The sequence below is a fragment of the Halichoeres trimaculatus genome, unplaced genomic scaffold, assembly GCF_033239565.1.
Source record: "Halichoeres trimaculatus isolate MK-OKI-2021-1 unplaced genomic scaffold, fHalTri1.1 fHalTri1_scaffold_14, whole genome shotgun sequence".
NCBI lineage: Eukaryota > Metazoa > Chordata > Actinopteri > Labriformes > Labridae > Halichoeres > Halichoeres trimaculatus.
The window spans coordinates 17,199,212-17,225,564 of NW_027437192.1; the positions used below are offsets into that span (position 1 = coordinate 17,199,212).

General features: G+C 39.0%; 1 protein-coding gene across 1 annotated transcript in view; it reads right to left on the reverse strand.

The window, feature by feature from the left end:
• The window catches only part of gabbr2 (gamma-aminobutyric acid (GABA) B receptor, 2), a 246,884-nt gene that overhangs the window by 118,032 nt on the left and 102,499 nt on the right, over positions 1-26,353 (reverse strand). Inside the window, exon 3 of the mRNA XM_074686458.1 lies at positions 524-694. Within this exon, the coding sequence (XP_074542559.1) occupies positions 524-694 (171 nt within the window). The remainder of the gene's footprint in view (positions 1-523; positions 695-26,353) is intronic.

Genomic DNA, 26,353 nt, shown 5'->3' on the forward strand with positions numbered 1-26,353 from the left:
ATTTTCCAAAAGGAAAAAGGCAGTGTGGACCTTAGTTGTTTCTTTTCAGGACAAAACCTGTAACACTTCCTTTCTAAAAGCACAAAACATATAGTAAATGTTAGGATTTAAACTGTCATTAACTTCAAAAATGTTAATCTTCACATTTATGAAACTCCATCAATGGATTTTCAAGTGGGTGGAAAAATATTATCTAGTCAACTCGTGGAGAATGGGAGAAATTTGATTGATCGCCACCCACTCCACTCGTGTTGGCAACATCTGAATGATAATTGTGAAAAAATGACAGTCATTGTTCAATTCTGATACCACATCCAGTCTGTTCATCAGCATGTGACAAGATAAAGAATCCCACCGCCTGAAAACACATTAGGAGTTTTTATAGAGAGACGTTAACCTTCACCTTCAGAGCAAGAGAAAGTTTCTTACAAAGCTTGAAGGTGTGAGGATGGCAGGAGTGGAACAAGAAATCTGTACAGATTTGAACCTTTTTCAGTCACAGGGATTAAATTGTTCTTCTTACCTCTGAGAACCTCTGAACATCCTGTGTGAGGGTTCCCACGCGGCTCCAGTTGTAGTAGTTGAGAAACTTTACCACAGCAGGATTCACTGCATTGTCCGATGGGACCGTTCGGAAGAAGTTGGGGTATTTTTTCTTGTCTGCAAGGACCGGAGTTGTTGCAGCGAAAGACAGCTGAAATGACAAAGGGGAAAGGCACATTAAGCATTAACTCACACTGTTAAGAGTTTAAAGTTAGAGACATAAATAATCCTGGTGACAAACAGTGATGATGTCACTGGTGTTATTGTGGCTATTGATTCAGTTCACTATTACACTGGGATGCACCAATCCATATTTTCTGGTCCCAATACTGATACCTGGGCTATGGGTATCGACTGATACCGATCCTGATCCGACACCGGTGTCAAACAGTAACCTGCATGCTCTACTGTAGGATAAGACTGGTAATGTTTTGAGTAAAAGACAAAAACGAGTACATGTGGAATTACTGAAGTTAATATTTATTGAAACTATAAGTGTTTAAATGTAAAAGCAGTTTGGTTAAAAATACTTCAGAATTTACAGAAATGACTATCTAAATGTAAAATTTTATATCTTATAGACTAAATCATAGTTTAGCCTTAGTGTCAAGGTTGACACAAGGATCCTTTCCTAGCAATACCAGATCGAGCTTTGAGGGGCTGGATCGGCGCTGATACCCGATACCAGGATTTGATTGTTGCATCCCTACTAATACACAAGGTTTGCATGGGGAAAAATATTGTAAAATTCTGGTAAATTTCAGTAAAGTTTCCTAATATTGTTGGTGATATTCATGGAAATTTCAGCACAAAATACAGTATAGAACTTTTAGGTTTTTATTGTGTTATTATGAAATAAATTTTTCAAAAATGTTCAGGGAAATTTTGGCTTGGTAATTTTGGATTTTTTTTGTTCTTAAATTGAATAAGGTTTTCAAAAATGATTTTGGTTAAATCATCATGATTGAATGCAAAGTCAACTGTTACTGAACTGAATCACATAAGCAAACGAAATTCCAAGCACATTTGATCATCATTAATCAAGTCTTCTCTAGTTTACAGCATTTCCATTGAGACCATGTTTCTGGATTTGGAGTCTAGAAGTCCTGCTGATGGGACATAAGGTATGTGTCCAGGCATTTGTAAATAACTGAATCTTCTTCTTTCACTGTTCATGTTTTTTTTGTGCTGAAAGAAACCATTAAAATTCTATAGTTCTAAAAAACTGATAAAAGGACTTTTTTATATGTTAGATATGGCAAATTTGCACGTTTGCTTATGACAAATATTTATGCCTATATTCTCCACAGTTAGATAAAGTTAGGGAAATTCCTGAAAAATTCCCTTAAAATTTATTTATCATGTCATTCAAAAATGTATATGACCAGGCAAACGCTGTTACCCCAAATTCCTGAAAATTACCAGTTATTTCTCAAAATTTTAAAGAAAATTTCTAACTTAGAAAATTCAAAGAAGTTTGCAACTGTAATATACTCTGTGTCAATGACGCACCTGAAGAAAAACTTCTGCCTTGACTTTGGTCAATGCTTCCCATTATTTCAGTTACAAAAACATAACGTGCAGCAGTAACAAACACAAAAAGTCTGAGGATTTGAACCAACAAATCCCTCAAATTGACCTCAAATGACAGTTTAAATATTCCCTTCAAAATGTTACAATTGACCTGTGGTGAACAAAAGTTGCTTCGTGATATGATTCATCTTGGTGCTGATGAAAAAAAAACAACTCTTTTATTCTTCACAAGAATAAATCAGGTTTGGTTTCTTCTAAGCACAGACACACAGACACACACAGACACACACACACACAGACACACAGACACACACAGACACACACAGACACACACACACACACACACACACACACACACACACACACACCTTGGAATAACCTTAAACACTAATTGCCTTGAGAACAAGCACGTATTATTCAGTTTGTCTGCAGCAACCTAAGCAAATTTTGAAGAACGTCTCTTGTAAATCAATTCAGGTTTAAAAGAAAAAGAGAGTTTTACCAAACTGGAAAAGGCAAACCTTGTGCATATTTTTCCACAGCATTAGCACGCTAATGAGCTAAATATGATGCAGCAAACACAAACCCACACTGAGAGCAATTTGGGGGGGGGGGGGGGGGGGGGGGGGGTTACTTAACTGGTCTATAGAAAGCAGCCAAGATTTATTGAGCAATTAATAAAGAGCAAGCATGCTCATGAAACCTAATGAGAGTGTCGACATATGTATTCCTCCTGTGTTCTGTTATGTTGGGAGCTAAGACGTTTTAAGCTCTCCGTCTCTGAAGCTCATCCACCCACAGTCACAAGTGTCTACATTTCAACCAGACCCACCTTCCTATGCTAATCAAGTTCCTCCTTCCTGCCGCCCTCTCCACTTTAAGGTACAACTTCAACAATAGGTCATTAATTCTCTCCAGAGGCTAAATGGTGGTAATTAAGTTTCACAGTGAGATTGGAGCTTGCAAGTTCATTCAATCTAGCAACCAAAATACTTTAAACCAGTCAAAAATATATTTTGTTTTTACCTTTTATTTCAAAATTCACTTTTTTCAATTTAGTTAGAGCCACAGCATAAAAAGATGACATGAGCACAAACATGGATTAATTATCATAGAGCTGTTAGCTACATATTTGCATTTAAGATAACCTATACAACATGATTAAACCTATACAATATATGATAAAAAAAAATGTGTGGGTCTCTTTTGGCAGACATGTTTAAAATGCTACAGGTAAACATTCTTTTTCTTCCACTTTGTACTCTTAGTATTGAGGCATAAAATGAGATGAGATTAAAAAAGGCACCATGCTCCTGCCTGTGCTAATACAATGAGCGATATGAATCTGTGCAGGGTTAATTACATACTTTGTAGAGATTAAGAACTCATGATTCATGATAGCGATCAACACAAGGATATTATCATTCTGACTGAGACCAAGAGGTACACCACTAGATTTCCTAAAAGTATGCTGAAGCCTCGAGGAGTTCAAGTCCCTCCTCACTCAAGGGATGTCTGTGATCCTCTCACGAAGCCTCCATCCACTTCTAGACATAACGTCTTAACTAAGCGTTAATTAAAGCACTGTTGGTGCACTCACAGAAACATGATGATCACTGGGATTGTGCTGTGGGGAGGTTGAGAGGAGATAAAAAAAAGACTAAGAACAATAGAAAAGTGACAAATTAAGGCTTAGTAGGGAACTTCAATTGGGACATGTATGTGTGGAAATCCATTGATTTGTTGATTAATTTCTCTTTCTGGTTAATTTTATTTAAATATAAGGAAGTTCCCATTTAGTGAACAGTAGCTTTAAAGCTCCCTTAGAGACCTCTTGGTTTGGGTTGATTTTGTTGCCCCCTATAGATAAAGGGAAACCTCTCCCATTCATTCAGATGAAACTTTAAACACTAAATTAAAGATGTAAGCAGCATAAAAATGTCTGGCTGTTCTGTGGTCAGTTGTCAAAAATGATATTATACTATAATGTCAACTTCTATCCAGTTCTGACCGTTGCAGAACTACTGGTGTTCTGGAGCAAAACGTGACCTTGCTTATTGTTGACTCTCAGCTGCATGTATCTGTGATTGTCAGCTGATAAGTCACCAGTTAACAGGGTCACACTGAAACACTAGCAACGTCTATGGCTGTTATTATTATTTTTTTTTAATCCAACCTCAGGTAACAACATTTGACCACAAAGACATGATTTTAACTGCCAACATTCTAAACCCAATTTTTACTTTGTTTATTTAATGAAAAAGCAAATTTTGGGCCAAGGTTGACCAAACATGGACTCACTATAAATATTTGTAAACCTATATATCAAAATGTTTAAAGTAAAACTACAGTATGTTACCAAACTATTAACACAAGATCATTGGTAAGTGTTAACAGACAATGCTGTCATTATCATTGAGTGACTTGTGTTTGAACTCCTCTAAGGGGAACATGCTGCATTTCTTCACAAAAACACATCTGTCCACTAAATGTCTGTCCACTTGTTGATGCCAAATCACTCACTCACTCACTGATTTCTCGTGAACCTATGAGTTGTTCACCATCCATTGAATCAGTGCTGTATAGGAAAAAAAGAAGTTTTTTGGTGGTTAACACTCTCATGTCACTTGACAAACCATAGTACTCTGCAGCACTTCTGTTGGCAAGATGCGCACATAGCCGTAATTGTTTGAATCAGTAAATAGTCTATTGCTAATCTTTTCCTGTACTTGCACAAGTATTCTATTTATTTATTCACGTATTTGGAAAAATGCTGCTGCCTTTTAAAAGTCAAACTATCTCAATCATTCATAATATTTTTTAAAAATTGGAGTGTCTGTTTGGCTGCATGCTCTAAACTGTTTGTTTGCTACCAAACCTGCAGCAGCATCAAAGCCATAAAAGAAAATCATTTTATAGGTTATAGAGAAAGTATAACCATCAGTATCTATTTTGCCTGTTTTATAATTAGCTCAAAAGTAATCACAATAGCTTAAAGTACAGCAAGTAAGGCCAAAAGTCTTTTTGGATGGCTGGTTGACCTATAGGGGAAGTGAGCAATATTGATAAAATAGTATTACAGCTATAACAGCAGCGTATAGCTCAAAATGAAGGCAAATCAGAAAGAAAACAATGCTATTTAAGATGATCAAAAGTCTGCATGATCGCTGTGAGTTTTTTTTTTATAGAAAACCTTTCTACCTGTAAGTAGTTTTTATAGATGGCAGGATATGTCAAATTGTTCCAAGTCCACATATCCTCATGCAACAAGTGGGAAACTCCTCAGTACAGCCCACTTTAACCAGCACTTTCTGCACAGACCCACTAGGCTTTGTGTTCCCTCATCAACGAGACAGGCTTCTTAAAACAACACATGGATTACAGCCATCAATTAAGCAGGAAGAAAGGGCCTTTATCTCGCTACCACTGCTAAATCCAAAATCACCCACCAGTCTTAAAGGGCTTCAAGGGGTCTTTCCAGTGTTGCCTTAATCTCCGTTTAGCTAAGGCTGTTTGCTACACCCACTCTGGGAGATGCTTCTATGGCACTCTAATAAGAGTGAGTGATCTTTTCAAACCCAAATTGACTGCACGCGTCTGACTCAGGAGCTGCGGAGGGTGCAATGGTCAAAGAAAAAAACACTCCTGTCACTCAAACAGATTCACACGAACACACACACGAAAACACATTCACACAGGTGTTGAGTGTTTGCTTGGGTTGAGCTGTTTAGCATGGCTGGGCTCAAATTTATGCGTCTTGTTTTACAACTCCTCTGCATATCACAGGAAAAACTACAGGATCAACAGCTCCGTTTACACACCACAGTTCAAATGCTGCTGCAGAGATATTTCTGTTTAAAGAGACTGTGAGGAGGATGTGTTTTCGCCACCTTCTGGCCTGGAGTCTCATACACACTGCTGTGAAGACGTAACTTTTAACAAGGCGTCTGTTTTGGAATTAAATGGAAATCAGATTGTGACAAACTCTCTTTGTTCAAGACAACTTTTTACAACTTGCCAAGGTAAAGTATCTATCAGAAGTTTTGTGGTGCTGGTTAGAAATGTATCAACAAGCAAACATTGTCAGTTAGTACAGAAGTTTAGTAGCCATCTGTATTTGGCGCTACTCTCAACCTGATGCTCTAAGACATGTCTGTAATGTATAACGTTAGTGAATCCTGGTTATGTCCTGCCAGTCATCTACCAAGCAGAGCTAATGTAACCTTACTGCCTGTTTTAGCCTCAAACTCATGTTTTTGCCTTTAGCTAGGGATGCATTACTCTCTCTTTTAGCTTTCTTCTAGTCTTCTCTCTTTCCACTTCTGAACTTTGTAGTGTTGTTACAGAGACATGGATGCTGTAAATCAATCCAGTCCTGCTCGACCCAAATGGGAAGCTAAGAATTTCTTAGCTTTGAAGTAGCTTTTAGCGCCAATATTGGCGTTGATAATTTAATTTTTCAGTGTGGATTACAATTTGGAGTTTGTATTTAACATAAATCAAATAAAAAACTAAACATGTAGCATAATCAATTCTCATTTCCTCACTAGCACAGGTAAAAAAGTGTTCATTGAGCCTCTAAGGGTCACTGAATAAAAGGTCTCTAGATGTTAGTAATGGAAGGTATTGCCATTTGACAATTTCTTCTTGTATTGACTGATTTACCTTGACTAAAGATCAATAAGTGCTCGCTCTGTGGTTCATACAGGAGCAAGGACAACAGGAAACAATATATGGGTATGAATGTACCATCATAACACCAGGCATGTTTCCTCCTTCTGTTTTCTGTTGGATCAAAATCTAGGACAGGGACAAAAAAAAGTCTTGTTTGGGAGTGAATCCAGGTCAGCCAATGTGAAGGGCTAAAGTTTCCTGAGATGAAATGGCACATTTTTTTTTCTGACATTCAATCCTTTCAGCCGAAGCAGAATTTTGCAAGGACAGTGTACTAAGACGGTAGAGAAGCAGGAGTGCTTGGATGTATTATTTAAAGGATAGGCTAGTTTCCATCTAACTGTGAACAGGCTTTTTCAGAGGAAGGGACGGAAATAGTTCTATGATATCACACATCTGAGTGTAGTGGCTTATGTAAGAGGGTTTTAAAGAGGGCCAGCCCAAAAAGGATGGTTTTTGGTAGAGAGGCTCTCCACCAGTGTCAGATTAACACATGCAGCTTGCACGTACAGACACATTACGCACGTGCACTCACACTCCCTCTAGCCAGGGATCTGTACAGCAGCCCTCCTTCACTAGTATTAATTAAAACTGTGGCAATGTGCTCCGAGCAGCGCCTCCCTCTCATCTCACCGCAAGGTCACAGAGGCTCTCTGTAATACGACTGAGGCTCCGTCTGGCCCCACTAAGACATGACGGGGTCTTTTTTTCTGAGGACTTGAGGTGAATTACTGATACCATCGCAGTGGTGATCTATTCAGACATTCTTTACACACAGTCTCTTATCAGACTCTATTTGAAGTCAGCACAAAAGCATTGCTGCCTCTCCATTTGGGCCTATTCAAGACACAATCAAACCAGTTTTGTGTTTATGATTGGACCAAAAAAAGGAGAGAAGGGCCCAGAATAGAAGATAAGAAGCAGAGAGAGGCAGAGGCTGAGAGAAAGGTGAGATGTTTTCTGCTGATTCACCATTATACCAGAAATGAGTTAGCTTTATTTTTTTTTTATTTTTTTTTAAAGATATAAATATATTCCTTTTTACTTGAAGTCCCCATGAATTAAAAATAGATGTTCAGGTTGTTTTTATGTCCTGTACTTATGGTGTCATACTATTACCTAGCTTGAAAAAATCAAAATTTGAAGGTATTGTTGAGTTTGTCATTTCAGGAAAGTAAAAGGATTGATGATTTGATGCTATGCTTTGATCAATTTGAGTTCAGAGAAATGCTTTTGGGAGCAGGTCAATATCCAGGCTTGTCATCATATTTGATTTTTTTTTTCCAACAGTCGTCAATGAGTATGAGTTTCTCAAACCCTTTTCATTCAAGTGATGAAAGTTCAAAACTTTCCCATCTACTACGCTATTCAAAACTACAGTACAAGCTTATCTCACATGTGAAAATATGGATACCAACTTTAAAACTATTAACTGCTTTAACTTGATATTTTAAACTATGACCAGGCCATCTATGGTGTTTTCTGAGAGTAAACAAACAAATATATTGCATCAACTATCACTCTGCTCAAGTTTCATGGCACAGCGTAAATCAGGAAAATGGATGTCATGTCACATGTCGTTTTGTTAGCCTGTTTAATCATCATGTGCTAATTATGGATGGATATTGAAAACTGGTTCCTCTTAAGAATCAAAAGGAAATGGTTCAATCAATTGACATCGCCAGACCTTACGTCGACTATTCGTCTCAACTAACTTAGCTTAGCAGTTGGTTAACAGACTCCCAAGAAAACTCTGATTCAGGATTTTCAGCTTGAAGTTTTGATAAGAAGCGCTGAACTCAAATGTACATTACTTTCTCACACACAAGATTCCTATTTAATATATTCAACAAGTTATACGTCTCCTGATGTTCCAAAAATGGTATAAAAAGAAAATAGTTCTAGCTTGATGCTAACATATATGGGAAATTGCATTGATACGCTTGTGGTATAACTTTGCTGTTACAACAGATTTCAAATTTCATCAAAGAAACGTCACAGTTACTCTTGGTAAATGATACTGAGAACTCTGAATGCCAAAATACTCACGGGCAAATACAAGAAAATGTATATGCTGGCTCATGGCTGACTTGGCAAGCTCAACGTTTCAAGCAACTCATCGCAATAACCATTTCTAGACATTAGATAGCCTACTTCAGTCAATAACATATAACAAAACAGTACATGAACGTCACGTGGCGTGCAATTTTTACTTATTTACATACAAAGATATCCAGATTCAGTGACTAATTTCATATCTATTTACTTATAAACTTAATAAGATGTTGTTGACACAGAAAATCTGTAAAGCTACTAATCAGAATTGATAAGGGCATTGGCATCAATAAAAGCCTCTCAATACCCATCCCTAGAGCTAATACAACAGTAATTAACCACGTGAGTTGTGTGGTCCTCTGTGTCTTTTAATTTATTTTATCTTATTCATCATTTTAATTCATGTTTTTATTTTTTATTTTTTTTATGTTTTATTTATTTTATGTTTTTTGCGCTTGTACAGCACTTTGGAGACGTTGTCTGTTTTTAAAATGTGCTATATAAATAAAGTGGATTTGGATTTGGATTTTAATTCCCTGTGAGGCTTTATGCTGGAAAAGTGAAATTGTCAAAATGCCAGTGTTGTCACTGTTTGATACTAGAGTTACCAAAATACCAGAATTTTAAACTTTGATACTGGTAAAAATAAAAAAACATTGATATCTGTTTGGATTCTCCAGCAACATATGTTGATATAGTTTTCTTTTTAACCCACTTCAAATCACGTATGTTCAGAGCTGCTGAACACACACCTACATGTGACATGATGATGTATGATATATTTTATCTTTTCCCACTTTATTTTTAGCTCTCTTTGATCTGTTGATAACTGAACCAGTGTTTCTCTCCTTCCTTTGTTCATAGCAGCTTTAGGTGAGAACATGACTTCAACATGATCAGGATCCACCTTTTTGAAAGGCTCCTGTACTTATCGATACTAGTCTTAGTGTGGATGTATTAGGTTGTAAAGAAAAAATAAAATTTGTTTCCTGTTTAGTCATAATTGAGCTAAGATCTCTTAAAGGTTTGAAGCAGCTTCTTGCTTTAACACTGATGGTTAACTTCAGAGGACTCAGATGTTGTGAGTCACCGAGGGAGCTGAGAGTGGTTTGTCTTTCTGACCACAATAACACATCTACAGAAGACTACTGCTGCTAAAGACCAAGATAAACTTGTTAATGCCCTTATTACCAACATCCACTGCAAAAATGTGTATATCCCTTGCAGTATACCTGCCTGACTCGCCATGAGATTGGTAATCAATCGTGCTTAAATTCAAGGCAACAAGCCTTATAACGTATCCTAGCACAAGCAGTCTGAAGGAGGAATGAGGAAGAGGCAGGAGTGTGTCTAATCACGTTGACGGATCTAATGGCATTGATTGGTCCTAGCGGGACTGCTTCGCAATGAGATCTGCTGCTGCTAATTGTGTGGTTGGCCTTTGAATAATGAAGTGGCTATCATGGAGGGGCCAGATAAAAAATGAATGGTGGGTAAATATCAGCTCGCTCGCAGTGCTTTGCTCATGCCTTTCATGTTTGATATACTGAAGGTGTTATATTGCTTTCTTATCTGTGACAGTGATTTATGATATGATGATGTATTCTTAACAGACATAAATAAAGACACAAATATTATGTTACACACACACACACACACACACACACACACACACACACACACACACACACAAACACACACCCACACAGGCAGAGACAGGCAGACTAAATCTATTCTACAACAATTCTGTTAAATGGTTTCTGCAGAAGAGAAAGGGCAAATTACTCCACCAATTTCTGCAATTTATTAAATCGTGCGTACTTAAAAAGAAGCTGTCTTTTGTCCATAAAGAACCCAGATTGTTATATCAATAAAGTAAAAATTTTAAGGAAAAGAAAAGTCATAATATTAAAAACACACTGACTGATGAAACGCCTAAAAACAAAAAAAGCTCAGAAATCATTGCATTTACATCATACAAACTTTGACACTGGGGCTAAAAAGTCTTGGGGTTGTTACGTTCTGGTATTGATATTAGGGCTGCCCTAATCGATAAGTAATCAAGTATTCTATTGATTACTCCAGTGTTGAGTAAGCTAAGAAGAAATATGGTGCGCTTGGCATTTTTTTGATGAAATGTATTTTTTGCCCCATCAGTTCCATCTTTTGTTGATTACATCACAGGTCTACAACAGGGGTCCGGGAACCCCCAGGGGTCCATGAAGGTACTGTAGGGGGTCTGTGGCATTTTTTGGCTGATTAGGTAATTTTTCTTGACACAACTATTTCCAAATATTTCAATTTTTACTCATGTTACTGTCTTTGAACACACATCGATTGATACAGAGGCTAAAGATGCTATCTTTCAGTCAGAAATGAGCACGTTCAGTAACACAGCAGCTTTCTCAAACTGCGCACAGGTTCACTCAGCATTCACTTCTAGCTCCTCAACACACACACACACACACACACACACACACACACACACACACACACACACACACACACACACACACACACACACAATTATATAGATATATAAAAGGGGGCCCCTGCTCTGTCTCTCTATTAGTTAGGGGGTCCTTGGTCTGAAAAACATTGAAGACCCCTGGATAACATCATATCTACAGATCACTCATCTGTGGTCACAATTCCTTCAAAACACAAGTATGACTCAAGTCATGTTTGCCTGTGCTTCATATCTTCACTAGATGTAACAAAAAATACTTTTTTGAAGAGACAGTTCTTACTGTTTCAAAGGATGGTAATCGAACAGCTTCACAAACTCGACCAACACTTGCTTTTATTTCCATCCTGACCCACAATGTAAGAGATTCAAAGCCCATCCATCCTTCCCGACAGAAACCTGAGACCCCGTGCGGAGTAATAGGAAGGTAATAGTAGTGCTGTTGATCAGGAAGCACCGAGGTGGTCCCGGGGTTTATCCAATATTCAGTGGAGGCATTTGGCGCACGGTGGGAGCACCCAGCTGGAGAGGCGGCTGTGAGGGGGAGGCTTGGACCCCACACCATCCACATCCAGATCTCATTAGCCCCAGGTTAGAGGAGGGAGAAGAAGATGAATATGGCACACTGACGGAGGAAATGATTGAGAGACTGGTTGTAATAAAAAAAAGGCGAATACGGAGGTGGGGAGACAATGGAGACAGAAAAAGAGGCAATCAGAAGGAAAAAAAGAAAAGAAAAGATGAAGCAGGAATAATGGGCAAGTCATCAAATAAATGTGTAATTATTGATCTCATGCTGCAGAGTGGATTTGGTAGTGTGTGGGCTGCATGAGTGTAAGTAGACCATGCACACATACAGTATTTATGCAGATGTACACATCACAACCGATCATAATGTGGCTCAGTCGAGCATGTGTTGGTGGAAAACTGCAAACCGTTGCCTCCAATTGTAGAAACAGATGGGAGGCAGCGCGACACAGTCATCTCATTTTAAAGTTGGGGGGTTAAATGGTGGGAAGTGAATGTGCTCGACTCGACTGCAATTTAGCTCGGCAAAGTGAGAGCGATGGAGAGCATATTGCAACATGGATTGACTACTGGGGGAGAGATCAGATGCACTAATAGCTCACAGTGAACACAGGAAGGCGTCTGGTCCACAGTGGGTGCTGCAGGATGGAGACATTACAGCTTCCCACAGTATCTACAATCATTCTGGTCAAGGTACACAGAACAGGCTCATTTATTGAGACATCTGTGCATTGACTTTTACATAAGGTTAATGAATTATGCTCTCCCTTGCATTTTGGCCTCCACAATAAGCGTTACACTATGACTCTACTTTTTTTTAACTGTATTTATTTTGTTAGCTATTTTACATATAAGTTTTAGTCTTTTGAGAAAAAATGCCTGTCAGTCAAAGTCATAATAAAGTCTTTGTTGCTCTCTATTAGGGATGCACCTATCACAAATTTCTGGCCGATCACAGATCTTTAAAAAACCTGACCTGGCAATACCGATTTTGGCTGATATCGATTTTCATTTTTTATTTTATATAACTGACAGCATATACCTTCAATGTTCCAATCTTATTTTATTGAAAATAACTGAACAATACCTCTGAAATAATAAAATATTTATGTTTTTACATACATACAACCAAAAAACTGTCCTGAGTTTTAGGTCTCAGAGCAAAAAGCAACAAAAGCAGGCTGTCAGACCTTCTCGGAACTATGTAAGACCAGTTTCATATGTAGGATAGGCCGATCACTGATCCCTGATCACAGATCCCCCAAAATTAAGGATTCTGTTACAGATCTTAGTGCATGTCTACTCTATGATTTTAGTCTTTTTTTAGTCACAATAGAATAGTCAGAAGTTCTTTTAGTCAGAATACAATTGGGTTGCTAGGCGCTGCCCTGTTGGCTATGGCTGCCTTTTGCAGCAGCTCTCTCTTCTTTGTCCGTTTCTTGTAATTTTTTTTGTCTCTTTTTCGTAATCATTGTATTTGGAGTGGATTGTTACTTTGTATGGCTCATTTGTTGGTCATGGACACCAAACTTTTTGTGGCTTCAGTGATATTTTTACTACTTTTTCTCCTGTGTTTATCTTGAGATCCTACATGTAACTATGGCTGCATTGTTTACATGTGAACTCAGCTGTTAGCAGCCTGTAGCATGTCAATGCCAACTGGTGTAAGGCCTGATGTCTTCCCACAAGGTGAGGAGAAGGAGGTGAGGACGACGTGCTGGTTCTCAGGTGAGAGCTAAGAAGTGACGACATCGAACTGTCCTTCCATCCATCGTAATTGGGAACGTAAGATCTATCTCCAATAAGATGGACGAGCTAGCTGTGCTAACCCAGCAACAGAGGGAATACCAGAGGGCAGAGTAGTATCATGCTATTCACAGACATGGCTAACGGAGCTAACATCAGACACCAACGCCACATTGGAAGAGCTTCACCTGCTGTGAGCAGACAGGATCTAGAAGACAGAGATGGAGCATGACTGAAGAAGCTCAGTCCTGGACCCTGTGGAGGTGGAGGCTGGCTGAACTGGACAATGATGGACAAGCTGTCAGCATCTATTTTCTTATGGACCTTTTTGCACTTTCTATACACTTTCTTACTTTTGTTTTCTTGAATGCTGCTGTGACTTCAATTTCGTTGTACTTGTTACAGTGACAATAAAGTTCTATTCTATTCTATTCTATTCTAATAGATTTCAGTCTTTAGTATAAAACATTTCCTCTTCAGTACCAACCATGTAGCAGACATTGGCATTAGGATTGTCCCAACCATTTAAATCCGCAACATACACTTTAGCTTAGGGCTGGGCATTTAATCAAAACACAATCGAAACAGACAGTTACAGCTTCTATCCAACACAAAACTGCTGTGTCGATTCTTTCAATTATCCTCCTCTTCTTAGTCTCTCTAAATTCATTTTTTTTAATATCCACAACACATTTCCATTCTAGCTGATGTTTGTTTTCAATTCCATTGCTTCAATAATAATCCTTAATACTTCACCTGTGCATGTTCATTTCAGTTCATGTTTTCAAAATTATAGGGTTAACTAAGTTGAGAGTGGCATAGTCAAACACAGTGATAAAATTAACCAAAATCGAGATAGAAGGTTCAATTATTTGTGATTTTGATTTTTGCCATAATCACCCAGCCCAGCTTTAGCTCGTCATTGTCCCATCTTTGTCATGGAAAAATGGGATGTTGACAAACATTTGTTGTCTTCATTTTCATTGATAAAATCAAAACTGTTTCAAGATTTTCTTGAAGTCACTTTAGTTCTGATTGAAAATGGTTCAGAAGGGATAAAGAATCATACAGTAAAGCCCAAAGGTATCTAGTATAGCCTCTCATCAGTTAATTTAATACATGTCATAAATGCTGCACACGTGTCACATGTAGGACGAGGCGTAACCTTTTACATGATAGTCATATGCAAGCAGCACATTTAAAGGAAGACTTCACAATCGATTTGGCCAGGTTTTTTATTTCCAGATGGCTGGGAGCTATTTGAGATGAGACACATTAGCTGTGTGTGTGTGTGTGTGTGTGTGTGTGTGTGTGTGTGTGTGTGTGTGTGTGTGTGTGTGTGTGTGTGTGTGTGTGTGTGTGTGTGTGTGTGTGTGTGTGTGTGTGTGTGTGTGTGTGTGTGTGTGTGTGTGTGTGTGTGTGTGTGTGTGTAAGAGAGAGAGGGAGCTGGAGGATAGGAAGTGGAGGCTGATAGTGGTGGTGCTGGTAAACAGATGATATGAGTACATGCAGATATGAGAAGAATACAGAGAGATAATTGAGACCTTTTGACCCCCATTACTGTAATAATGGCTGGCAATTAAACACAGAGGCATGATGAGAAATAAAATCTTCTGTTGCACTGATCGCAATACTAATCACGAGTACAGAGAAATTACTCAGTGATATGCAGAGATAAAATGCATAAATTAATGATACAAACTCAGCTTTATTGATAAACTGTTTTGAAGTAATAGACCGGCCTGAGAGATTTTTGATAAAAAGTAAAATAAAAACCAGACCTTATCAAAAGGAACAGACATTTATTTTTAGCATCTTCTTGCACCCACTTGTTTCTGATATGGACTTGGAGTTTGTACAGGGCAGAGACGCAGGCCTTCAACCAAACTAGCAGGTTTTAGATCTCTGGAAATAACAAGTGATTTAACTCCTTGATCTCTGATTTTGTGTCTTCTCTTACATGTTCATGACATGGAGAGATTTTACAATTAGCTTTACTTAGATATGCCATCTGCCTTTGTTTAAAATAAAGATCCATTTGCATTTCGAAAATGTTGCAAAGGTAAACCCTGATTGGAAAAGATAATATCTTCATGCTGAATGTCAGGTTTAATACTGAGTTTAACAAAATACTCTGTGTATTACAAAGACATCTTGTTCTCCTGAATGCTCTTTCACCACCGCTCCAAATTTCCATAACATAGCTCCTAGCAGTTTCTCCTGTATTTACGGGGAACATGCTCTGATCATTGTTTTACTTATAACAGATAAACTTATTGTGAGGCTTGTGTTGATGATCAGAATGTGTGCTGAATATTATACAAGTGGCTCATTGAACACTGGCTGTTTTCCAAACCACCTACTACATACTGCATGTGAATGTACCATGTAGTAGGCACTGCATACTGCCTACTACTTTTACATGTAGTATGTCGTATGACTGTTCTGTTGGGTCTGTTTTGTAGGATGATACTTTGTTTTTTAGTTTCAGAAAGCAGCGTTACATCTGATAGAGTTTTTATTCCCTTTATTTTATATAAACAAAACCAACTATCCATTGATCTTGACATTTTCGTTATTTTATTAAACATATCACAGCAAAATCATCATATTTTAATTCTAATCTTACACCAAAATTTATTAAGTTTATTATCCTCATTTATATAATTTATTACAAATAAATTTGGAAGAGATTTTTATTTTTACAGCTGATGGAAAAACCATCTCCATATTATGTAATTCATCAAAATCTGCCACTCACATAGACAAACAGCGTTAGCACTGTGCCAGGTAGACTAGTCTGTTGCATACTGAGAAATTTTTCGGGATCAGTAGGACATCCGGGAGATTTTTGGCATATAGCAGATTTTGCAAGTTTACGCACACTGCCTACTTTATACTGAATTTCAGCCAAAACAGTAGGCACCACTAGTGGAGTAAGCAGTTTGGAAAACAGCCACTGTCCCTAATTTTTCTGTTTTAATTATTTTGCTCACATGCTGCAAGCTGTCCAGCCCCTCGATTACACTAGTTGTAAAAAAATATTTTATTGTTTGGTTCTTTTTCAATTTGATCCTGTTTTGTTGAAGTTGCATGTAAACAGAAGTTCTTCTTTTCTTTACCAATTGTTTTTTTCACCCAGCGGCGGTTCTTTAAAAGTGAAAACTCACTTAGCCTAAGCTTAGTGACAGGGTTAAGAGATGAACAGGAAATACATATTTAATATGCACCTAACCCTAACCCTAACCAATAACAGAGACAACAAGCTCCTACATTCACAGAAGTGAGATAGCAAAAATTCAAGCCCCCAGTGCTGCATTGTGCTGGTGCTGGTGCTTTGTACTTCATCCACGACTGTGCTGCCTACTAACTGACCTCCAGACAGGTGAGTGATGTTGCAGTCGCCTCCTCTCTAATAGCTTATGGCCTGCTGCAGCCCCTGCTCTGACACGTCAATCATCTCATAGCTAACGCCAACAGGTACACACCAGCCCATGCACACAGGCTGAGTGATGTTCTGTTTGGGAATGTCAGCCTTGCACGACACCCCCAACACATCAGTCTTATCGCAGGTCAGTCACTTGGACCTGGTTATCATGCCCTCAGACTCATTCCCACCTGTCATGTCTTTCCTTTACTTTGATTGAATTTGGCTCTATTGCAAAAAGAGGCACTAACATAGACAAATATCAAACTAAACTAGACTGTCAGCTATTCAACAAGATAGAAAAAAGTGTGTATTTGTTGTTTTCTTACCCAATGACTATAAAATTGGTCCTACAACAACAAATTCTGAGCACACCAACATCCTTCCCCTGCAAGCTGCCATGCCTTCAGACTTGCTGCACAAGCTGTAATGTTTGCACCGGTCTTGTCTGAGCACCTGATTGCACATGCACATTGCCACGAAACCCATACTGTGCAAGCGTTCAACCTTTTCTTGGGCTGTGCTCAATGTTTGGCTTCCCTGCAAGAGCATTCAATCATGCACGCACTGCTGCTAAAAACGTTGCTGTGCAAGAAGGAGGCTTTCATTTACTCCCCATGCATGGTTATCTCAACCACTCTAAAACACGCAACACCGCCTCTTCTTCTTAGGTTCCCCTTGTTCAGTTTTTGCCCACACATTAATGACGAGCAGGAAGAACATGATGTAAAGAGAGGAAGGGAGGGGATAGGAAAGAAGAGACAGAAAAAAGAAACCTGATCCACACAAAACTGCCTCTGTAACTTATTTAATAAACAAACAAAACAAAACCCAAGATATTAGGCTCAAGTTTAAGGGTTAAGGCTCCAGTTAATCACTGATATGCTGATCACACTTCACTTAATGCTGTGTTAAGGAGTTTGAGCTCAGATTAAGATACTTAGTGATGTAGCTTTACATGGTCAGCTTCAAAGCCTGACTCTGGCTGCGTGTGGAGTAAGCCTGTGGACTCATTTCTCAGGTTAGGGTAAGGCTTCGCTTACACAATATGTTAACAGCTGTAGAGATATGTCCTCAAATGCATGTTTGATTTTCTCTTTTAAATCTATCCAGGACACACCTCTGAGGCAATAGTTTATAAATTTATAAAGGCAGAAGCACAAGAATGCGCACAAGTTCAGGGGTCTCCTGCAGGAGTGCATGTTAAATAGATGATTTCAACAGCAAAATCAGCTCAACAAAGTGGAAAAGAATACACTCAAGACTTGTTTTTTTACTGTTCACAAAACAAACACAAACATAAAACAAACACAAAAAATGTGCAGCTCTACTCCCTTGCCTCTTGTGCAACTGTTACCTCAGTAAACTTGAGTAACAGATTATGACTTGGTGATGGCTGTGACGCCTCTTGCCTCCAGGGCAGGGGTGGCCAACCTGCGGCTTGCGAGCCGCATGTGGCTCTTTGCCTTCTGGTGTGTGGCTCTTCGAACCATTCATGAAAATATATATAAATATATTGTTATGGGTAGTGATGAGACAATCAATCTAAAATATTGATATATAGATGCCAACGTTGGGATCAGTATTGGTCAATACTTGGGTGATGAGCTTGATACTTAAGTTTCAGTTTCTCTTCTCTACATGTGCTCCTCTCAATCACTTATAGATAGATAGATAGATAGATAGATAGAAAGATAGATAGATAGATAGATAGATAGATAGATAGATAGATAGATAGATAGATAGATAGATAGATAGATAGATAGATAGATAGATAGATACATACATACATACATACATACATACATACATAGATACATATATGGATGGATGGAACTTTGTCTCTTCTGCAGTGAAAACAGAAATTTGTTTTTGACACAGCTTCAAGTACAAATTTAAACACGCTTACAAACCCACCTGTTTAAAGAAATTATTATCTATTAGCACTTAAACACATGCAAAAGTACCAAACATTTGTACCGTTGAGTACCCATTACCAGGTAACATATGGTTTAAGATGTGAAAGGCATCCATTCCTACTTGGGGCACCCAAATTGTACTAAAACAAACCCAACTTGACTTTAATTACAACCCTTTCACCATTATACACTATCTAGAGGGTGATATTGTTGATATACAACAGCTGTGCAAGAAGCAAAACTAGTACCGAAACTATCCAGTATTGGACAGTTAGGGAACACATTTAAAATTGTTTTGAACAACAGTTATAAAAAAAGCATGTCTGGCAAAAAAAAAAAAGTGCACAAAAACAAAACATCTCTTTGTGTTTATATAATCATTCATTTTTCTCCACTGATAGAAACAGACCAAGTGCTGTCATTGTAATCGGCACTCACGGAAAGCCTCTTGTCCAATCAGATTATTCAGTCTACTTTAACTGTTCAAGAAAAAATAAGAAGCAATTAAGCCGTTACCGAAAGCTGCAAATCAAATAGGACACATGAATATGAATGCAGGAATCAGTCATCCGTTCCTGCTCCCTCTTACATCACCAATTTATTCACAGGAACCTATTTGTCAAGTGGTATAGTAGGGTGCTTGGCATGTTAGATGTGACAGCTCCATGGGTCATAAATCAATGGAAGGTGTCATATGTCAGCGCTGCGTCTCGAGGAGTGAGAGGCAGGGAAGACGGGACACCCCCATCGCATCTGCTCTGCAATGAGATGAGCTTTAAAGGCTCGGCTGTTCTTCACACGCTGTCCTTGAAGACGGACATGTGGCAGTGAAGCAGCGCTATCAATAACAGGACTGAGGTTTTCTCACCGATCCAAAGGGAGCAATGCTCTCTCAAAGTACAGCTTAAGAAGACTTGCTCAGCCAAGAGAAATCAGAGCAGCTCCAGACAAATATGGTTGTTCCAGCTTTCTTTCATCACACTGTTTGTGACTGATCTCCATATTTAAGGCCACTTTTTGGGTCTGAATCACAGTATTCCTTCATGCTGAGTGATCCAGAGAAATCAGTGAATGCTAAAGGGGAGGTGGGAGGTGGGAGGTGTGGGCTATGAGTGATGGTATTCTGCCGCCTGGCTCCATAACTGTTCTATTTATAAATTGAGATTTGATACCGTAACCTGAAATCTCACTGTGCTCCCTGCTGCTGCCACTTGGCTGCCTATGAATGATTAATGAGCAGATGCTGAACTGTGGAGACCATTGTTGTTCTTCCCTCTCCTCTCCCCTCCTCCCTCGCTGCCTTGACGCTCTATCCATCGCTCCATACTCTCATTCCTTAGAGGATTCTGGGGATTACATTGCATGAGCTTGTGTGTTTTTTTTCTCCTTCCTTTCTTGGATGGATTCAAAACACACTTCGAAGAATGTCCATGTCCTCATATTTGGACTAAATGTGATAATCCATGCCAAAATATTCAAAGTACCCTCAGTGGACCTTCAGGGTGGTTTGTGGTTGGCCTCAAAAGCCATTAAATCTTATTTCCATGGGGTGGTTTGCTGTTTTGACAGTGTTACTCATCCCAAAAATAGATAATTTGACATTATGGGAATTCTCTTACTTCTTAGAGGAAGACTGACTCCATATCTGTGTTGTAAATTTCTGGCTGGAGGCAGCTGCCTGATAGCTTAGCATAACTAAACATAACTTAAGCCCAAAATGAATGTTTGGTATCTAATGTGAGTACTCTGTGAAAACCAAAGTAAAGTGTGGAAATGTGGTGTAAATGTTGAAATGACAGAATGAGGTTTAATGAGGTTTTAAAAGCCAGGCTGCTTCTTGGAAAAGCAATGCAACTTTCCGGAGTCATGTCGTCATACTGAGGTTTCCAGGCAACAAATAAAAAGATTTCTGAGCCTTGACAAGAAAAAGTATGCTTGCCATACTAGAAACTACTGTGTACAAGCACAATGTTAGACATTGCAGCTCCTACATTCATACAAAAAAAAAAAAAACTTTCTTTCTCTGCCATGGTGAATATTTCTACGTCCTATTATTTCAGAAAGTACAAACTCCTTACAACAACCCTCAATGCTCCCAAGGGATGTATGTTTCATGGTCATATAATGTGGATAAGTACAAGAGACTACAAATTTTGGGTTGCATTTTACATTTACAAGTACATTATGTCTGCTGCCAATGATTTCCCTTGACCACTACAAACTATCTTTATCATTGTTTAACTTTCCTTCACTACTTTACAAAGAAGATTACAGCAGCTGCACATAGAAAACTACACAGATTTTATAAGTCAAAGCAAGTCTGCTGGTTAAAAGGCTCTAGTTTGAAAGGACAACTGGAGTTTTGGGTGGTGGCTTAGGCCGATCTTTTCTGTACAGAAGAATGTGCATGCTCAGCATAGTTCAGCAAAGAGTGGGCTCTAGGCACACATCCCTTCTGCATTGGCCCGAGGATGCTTGGGCATCGTGACAGTAGACGTTGTACGTGTCTTCATTTCTTTGCAATTTTCAAGGAAATTTGCTAACACTAGCTAGCCTGAGCTAAAAGTCTTTCTAATCATGTGTATATACCGCTCACTTCATGTGTTTGTACTATTGTACTTTTATTTAAGTATAAGGTAAAAATGGGGCTACAAGAGTTCTCCCCAAGAGCCCACCACTACATTACTCTCTACATGAGAGAGGGTTCAATCTCTTAGTGTACCAAGAACAATATAAAAACCTAGGGCTAGCTTGATGCTTGCATACAAAGGGAAACAGCATGCTAACAGTTAGCAAACATCGCTATAACTTCTGTTTCTCAGCAGAATTCCAACTTTCCTCTCTGAACACACAAACAAATGTGTGTTATTCTCTCAACAAAGATTCCCATTCAGTACTTTCAGCATGTTATACATCTTCTTCACCACACAGTAGTGATGCAGAGCGGTCATTGAAAGGACGCTTCTGTACATTTAGATCTCATTGAATTAAGCGCTTAAAGTAATGGGCGATAGTTGAAATAATCAACGTAGAAACACAACAACAACGAAAATGAACAGTTTTGGATGTTTTGGCGACAAACATTCAGTGGTATCATTTGGTAGCACAGCACTCCACAGCAGTGCGATTCAATTAGAAGCCTGCGGGCCACATGCAGCCCAAAGGCAGCTGCCAAATGATTGGGATTCGGGTCTGATGTGAAAAACATGTTTTATTAACACTGACACGTTCTTACAAAAATTCTAACATTGCAGCAACAAACCCAAAGCATTGTGTCATTAAGCATGTGGGTTTGAAGATTAGCAGTCCTACACAGGTGATAATAGCATGCCTCTTTCTACCCTAAAATAAAAAATCAGCAAGGATAGTTGTCAGTGTAGTTCTGTGTGGACCGGAAAGTATTTCTTTATTTTACCACCAAGTCCAAAAACCAAACCAATGAAAAACATCTCGCATTTCGAACAAACTTTCCAAAGGGATCTCATGAGGGGGTGGCTAAAATTCAGAATTTGACTGTTTGTTACAACCAGAGCTGTACTGCAATAAAGCAGACTTGCACAGCCCAGGAGGGCCACAGCAGCTTAACTCTGCTGCCAAGGATGTGTGGCCCAGCTCATGTCCTTAGTCTGAGAATCCAATTTTTAACTGAATAGCCCTGCTCTACAGTAACCAGAAATTTACATGCATTCTGAGATTTAGCCGGAAATTCTTCCCTTAGCATAATGCCAATTAAAATATCTGACAGACCCAATTGTGTGACAATAATTCTATATTAACTTATGTATGGGCAGTATGGGGGAGGCGCACACACAGGCAACTCATGCTGTGAGTGGGCAAAAAATCCACTGGAGACAGCCAGCATTTGTAAATTACTACTTTTTAAGCCTCCTTCTCTTCTCTCTGTCTCTCATTTTCTCTCTCTTATATTTATGGTACTCTATCACTCCTATTTGGAGCAATCATATTCATATGCGACTCTTCCCCTTTCTTTTTAGTTAAAATAGTAATGACAGACTGATCATAAAAAGGAATTGGTGGGAGAGACAAGGGAGGAAGGGTATAAATAATCCTGTGCCAAAGATGTTGATGCTTTAAACACCAGAATGGTGTCACGAGCGACGTTATCCTCCATCGTTTTTTGTTCTCCTGTACATTTGTTTTCCACTGCTCTACAGAGACGGCTCAATCTAGTTTTTGCTCTCAGCAGAACACATAAATGGTATGAGAAAAGGAGAAACTGTTGCTCACTGGGAGCTCAGCAGAACAAAACAAAATACTCTGAATAAAAGGGATTGACTGTTTTTCATTGAACAATCAGATGCCTTTCTCTTTTTAATGCCCTGTTTTCTTTCTTTTTGGGTAATCTCTCTGTACCTTTGTGTGTGTGTGTGTGTGTGTGTGTGTGTGTGTGTGTGTGTGTGTGTGTGTGTGTGTGTGTGTGTGTGTGTGTGTGTGTGTGTGTGTGTGTTGTATTCACTGTATTCACTTGGACCATGAAACGAGAAAGAGCTTCCCTGATGATGGTGCTGTCATTACAGGGTTTGTCCAGCAGAGACTGCACACAAGTGTATTTTTCATCCTCTCTCTCAATATTTTACACTGCATTTATTATCCGTCTCATACATTTATGAACTCTCATTCATCAGTATGGACCTCACAAATCCATCATTGCTCTAGCTCTAATATCCGTACCTCTGTGAGCATCTTAAAGTTTGCATTGCTACTGGACCTCCTTGACTGCTCAAGCACAGGATTCCATTACAGACATGGGGTGATACTAAATTTAATATAGCCCTGCAGCACTTCAGGAGTTCCAATGACTCGTCCCAAACCTGAAAAAAAACCTTGTGGTGGGAGGGATCACTATAATTTATTATGCAACTGTAAAAACAAGCTCCCCTGATGTCAGTAGACCCCAGACCACCAAAGCCATTTCCTTCATTCAGTCTCAACTCCCTCCATTCACAAAAAAACACACAGTAACGTAATCCTGCAGATTCATTACAACAGCTCTCACCATCTCCTCTTTCTCTGTCTCTCCTCTTTCCTTCCTTCTCTCTTCATCTTTCTCCATTAGAGGGCTAATTTGATTTGCAGGCTATCTATTCTCGACTTAGAGCAGAGGAAGGGACAGCCTGAAGATATCAGGCGAGGGATGAAGAGACATAACTTGCTATATCACACCAGTACCAGTGTTTTCTTACAGCTGCCACCTCGTACCATTTATACCTGTGATCATAGCTTTAAAGCCACACGTGGTTATTGAAAAGTTATTTTCATCTTGCTTGAAGAGTGCTTGTATTTTTCTGTACTCCTGCAGAGGGGCTGTGACTATGAGCACGAAAACTGAGTCACTTTCCTGAGAGCAAGAAATTGAACTATAATGATTGCTGGTGATCTGTAATACCTTTGGAAAAAGTTTGTGCAGTAGCTCCACATGTTAAAGATGTATGTTTATAAGCAGGTCTGTAATAAAATGATACCTAGAGAGACCAAAAGCTCTGTCTGACAGCATGTTGGCATTGTGGCGTTGAGTTTAGGGACAGTGCTGTGTTTAGGTTAGCATCAAGGTTCCCATATTAAGCTCCTTTTTTGCAGTTTAATATGGATCACTGATGTCTTCATGAAACGGTAGTAACATGTTTTGGTCCAAAAAGCCAATAAATCAAGCACAGCAGCATTGTTTCCAGGCTCTCATAGCCCCTCTGTCCAGAACGCTCTGATTTAGTGATACCATCCCGCTCTTCCACGTCACTAAGAGCGGCGCCATGGAACCATGACTACCGAGCTCCGAGTGCACAATGTTTAGAAAACAGCGAAGCTTGTTTACCATCACATTACAGGCTAAAACAACAGGCTGACCGTAGCTAAAGTTAGCATCCAGAAGCTAACACAGAAACGGGGGGGACACTGAGGAAAAGCTCTTACATCTGCTCCACAGCACATAGATTTAGGACCAGTCTATTCGCTAGCCCTCTGTTGTACTGCCCAAAGTTGGAAAAGCAGTCAACCGTGAAGTGACTAGCACACACATGCACAGTTTTACTGAGTGTAGCTGGCACATTTCCTTGATAAATGAACTCTAGCCACTTAGTCTTGTCTTCCTCTGAGATATGAAGCTTGAGCATGGAACTATGTGGCTGTTTACAGCCAAAAACAGAGCAGTGATGGCTGTTCAAACTCGGCAGTGGGCAGGGAGGAGGTTCGGAGGTCTCTACTCCGGTGGACCAATCAGGTTAGACTTACTCCTGATTGGTCAAAAAAGGGAATCGCTGACGTCCCCAAAATCCAAACAGCTCATTTTAGGTCAGGAATTTACATTCACAAGTACTGCTAAGAACAGGTTTTGTCATTAAATATAACAATTTGTGGGCTGGGAGGAAAGCCAAAGACCCCAAAAATGTCCCTAAAAGACTTAATAAAGTGATTTTTGCACAATATGGGACCTTTAAAGTGAATACCTGTGTTGTTGTAAAATAATTGGGTCAAGAGTGGTTGGATGATGCATGTAGCTCTGTGCTCTGTCTCAGAGATATTGTCCTGTAACATGGAAACAAAACCAGTAGCAGGTAAGGGATTGTGTTTGTTAAACCAAAAAAATAAACAATAATTAAAAAATGAGTTGTTGATTTGCTGACTTGAATTCCCTTTGTTACTGATATAGTGTTACACAGGAAGTGACCGTAGTCTCTAAGTAAATTCATTTCTTTGTCTTTATGCATGAAAACTACCATTAGTTGTATCCTACAGCTCAGTCTAAACATGTCAAAAAACTACAGCACATAACCAAAGCATGCTGTGAGGAAGATCTGTTTTAACTTGACTGCAGTGCCACCTTCTGGCCCCGTCTCATACACACACACTGTTGTGAAGACGTAACTTGTAATAAGCCGTGTGTTTGTTTTGGAAATGAAAGGAGATTCGGTCACAACAATTTTTCTTTGTTCAAGACAGCCTTTTACTGGATACAATGTGATGAGGTAAGTTTTTATCAGTACAATTACGTAGCCCTATGGTTTAAAATGTGACAGCAAGCAAACTTTGTAAGTATGTACAGTAGTTTAGTAGCTGTCTACAATCAGCACTATTGGCAGCCCGGTGCTCTGAGACATGTGTGTTATGTGTAATAAAATGAATATTATCACAAACAGCTTAGCTCCTATTTTAGCCTTTAGCTCAGGCTCTATCACGCTCCCGTTTAGCTTTCTTATGTTCTTCTGTCCTTTTTCTGTCTGACAGTTAGGCTCCTATGTCCACCATCACTACAAAGTTAATTTATAAAATCATTTTCAGCAGAGAAAAACACGGATCTCTCTTCTCACTACTAAACTTTGTCAGTCGGCGTGCTGTTGTCATAGAAATTTAGAGGAGCTGTAAATCAATCCAGTCCTGGTCGATCCAATCGGGAAGCTAAGGAGTAACATTTGGGAATAATCTATATTGGTGCTGATAATCTCATTT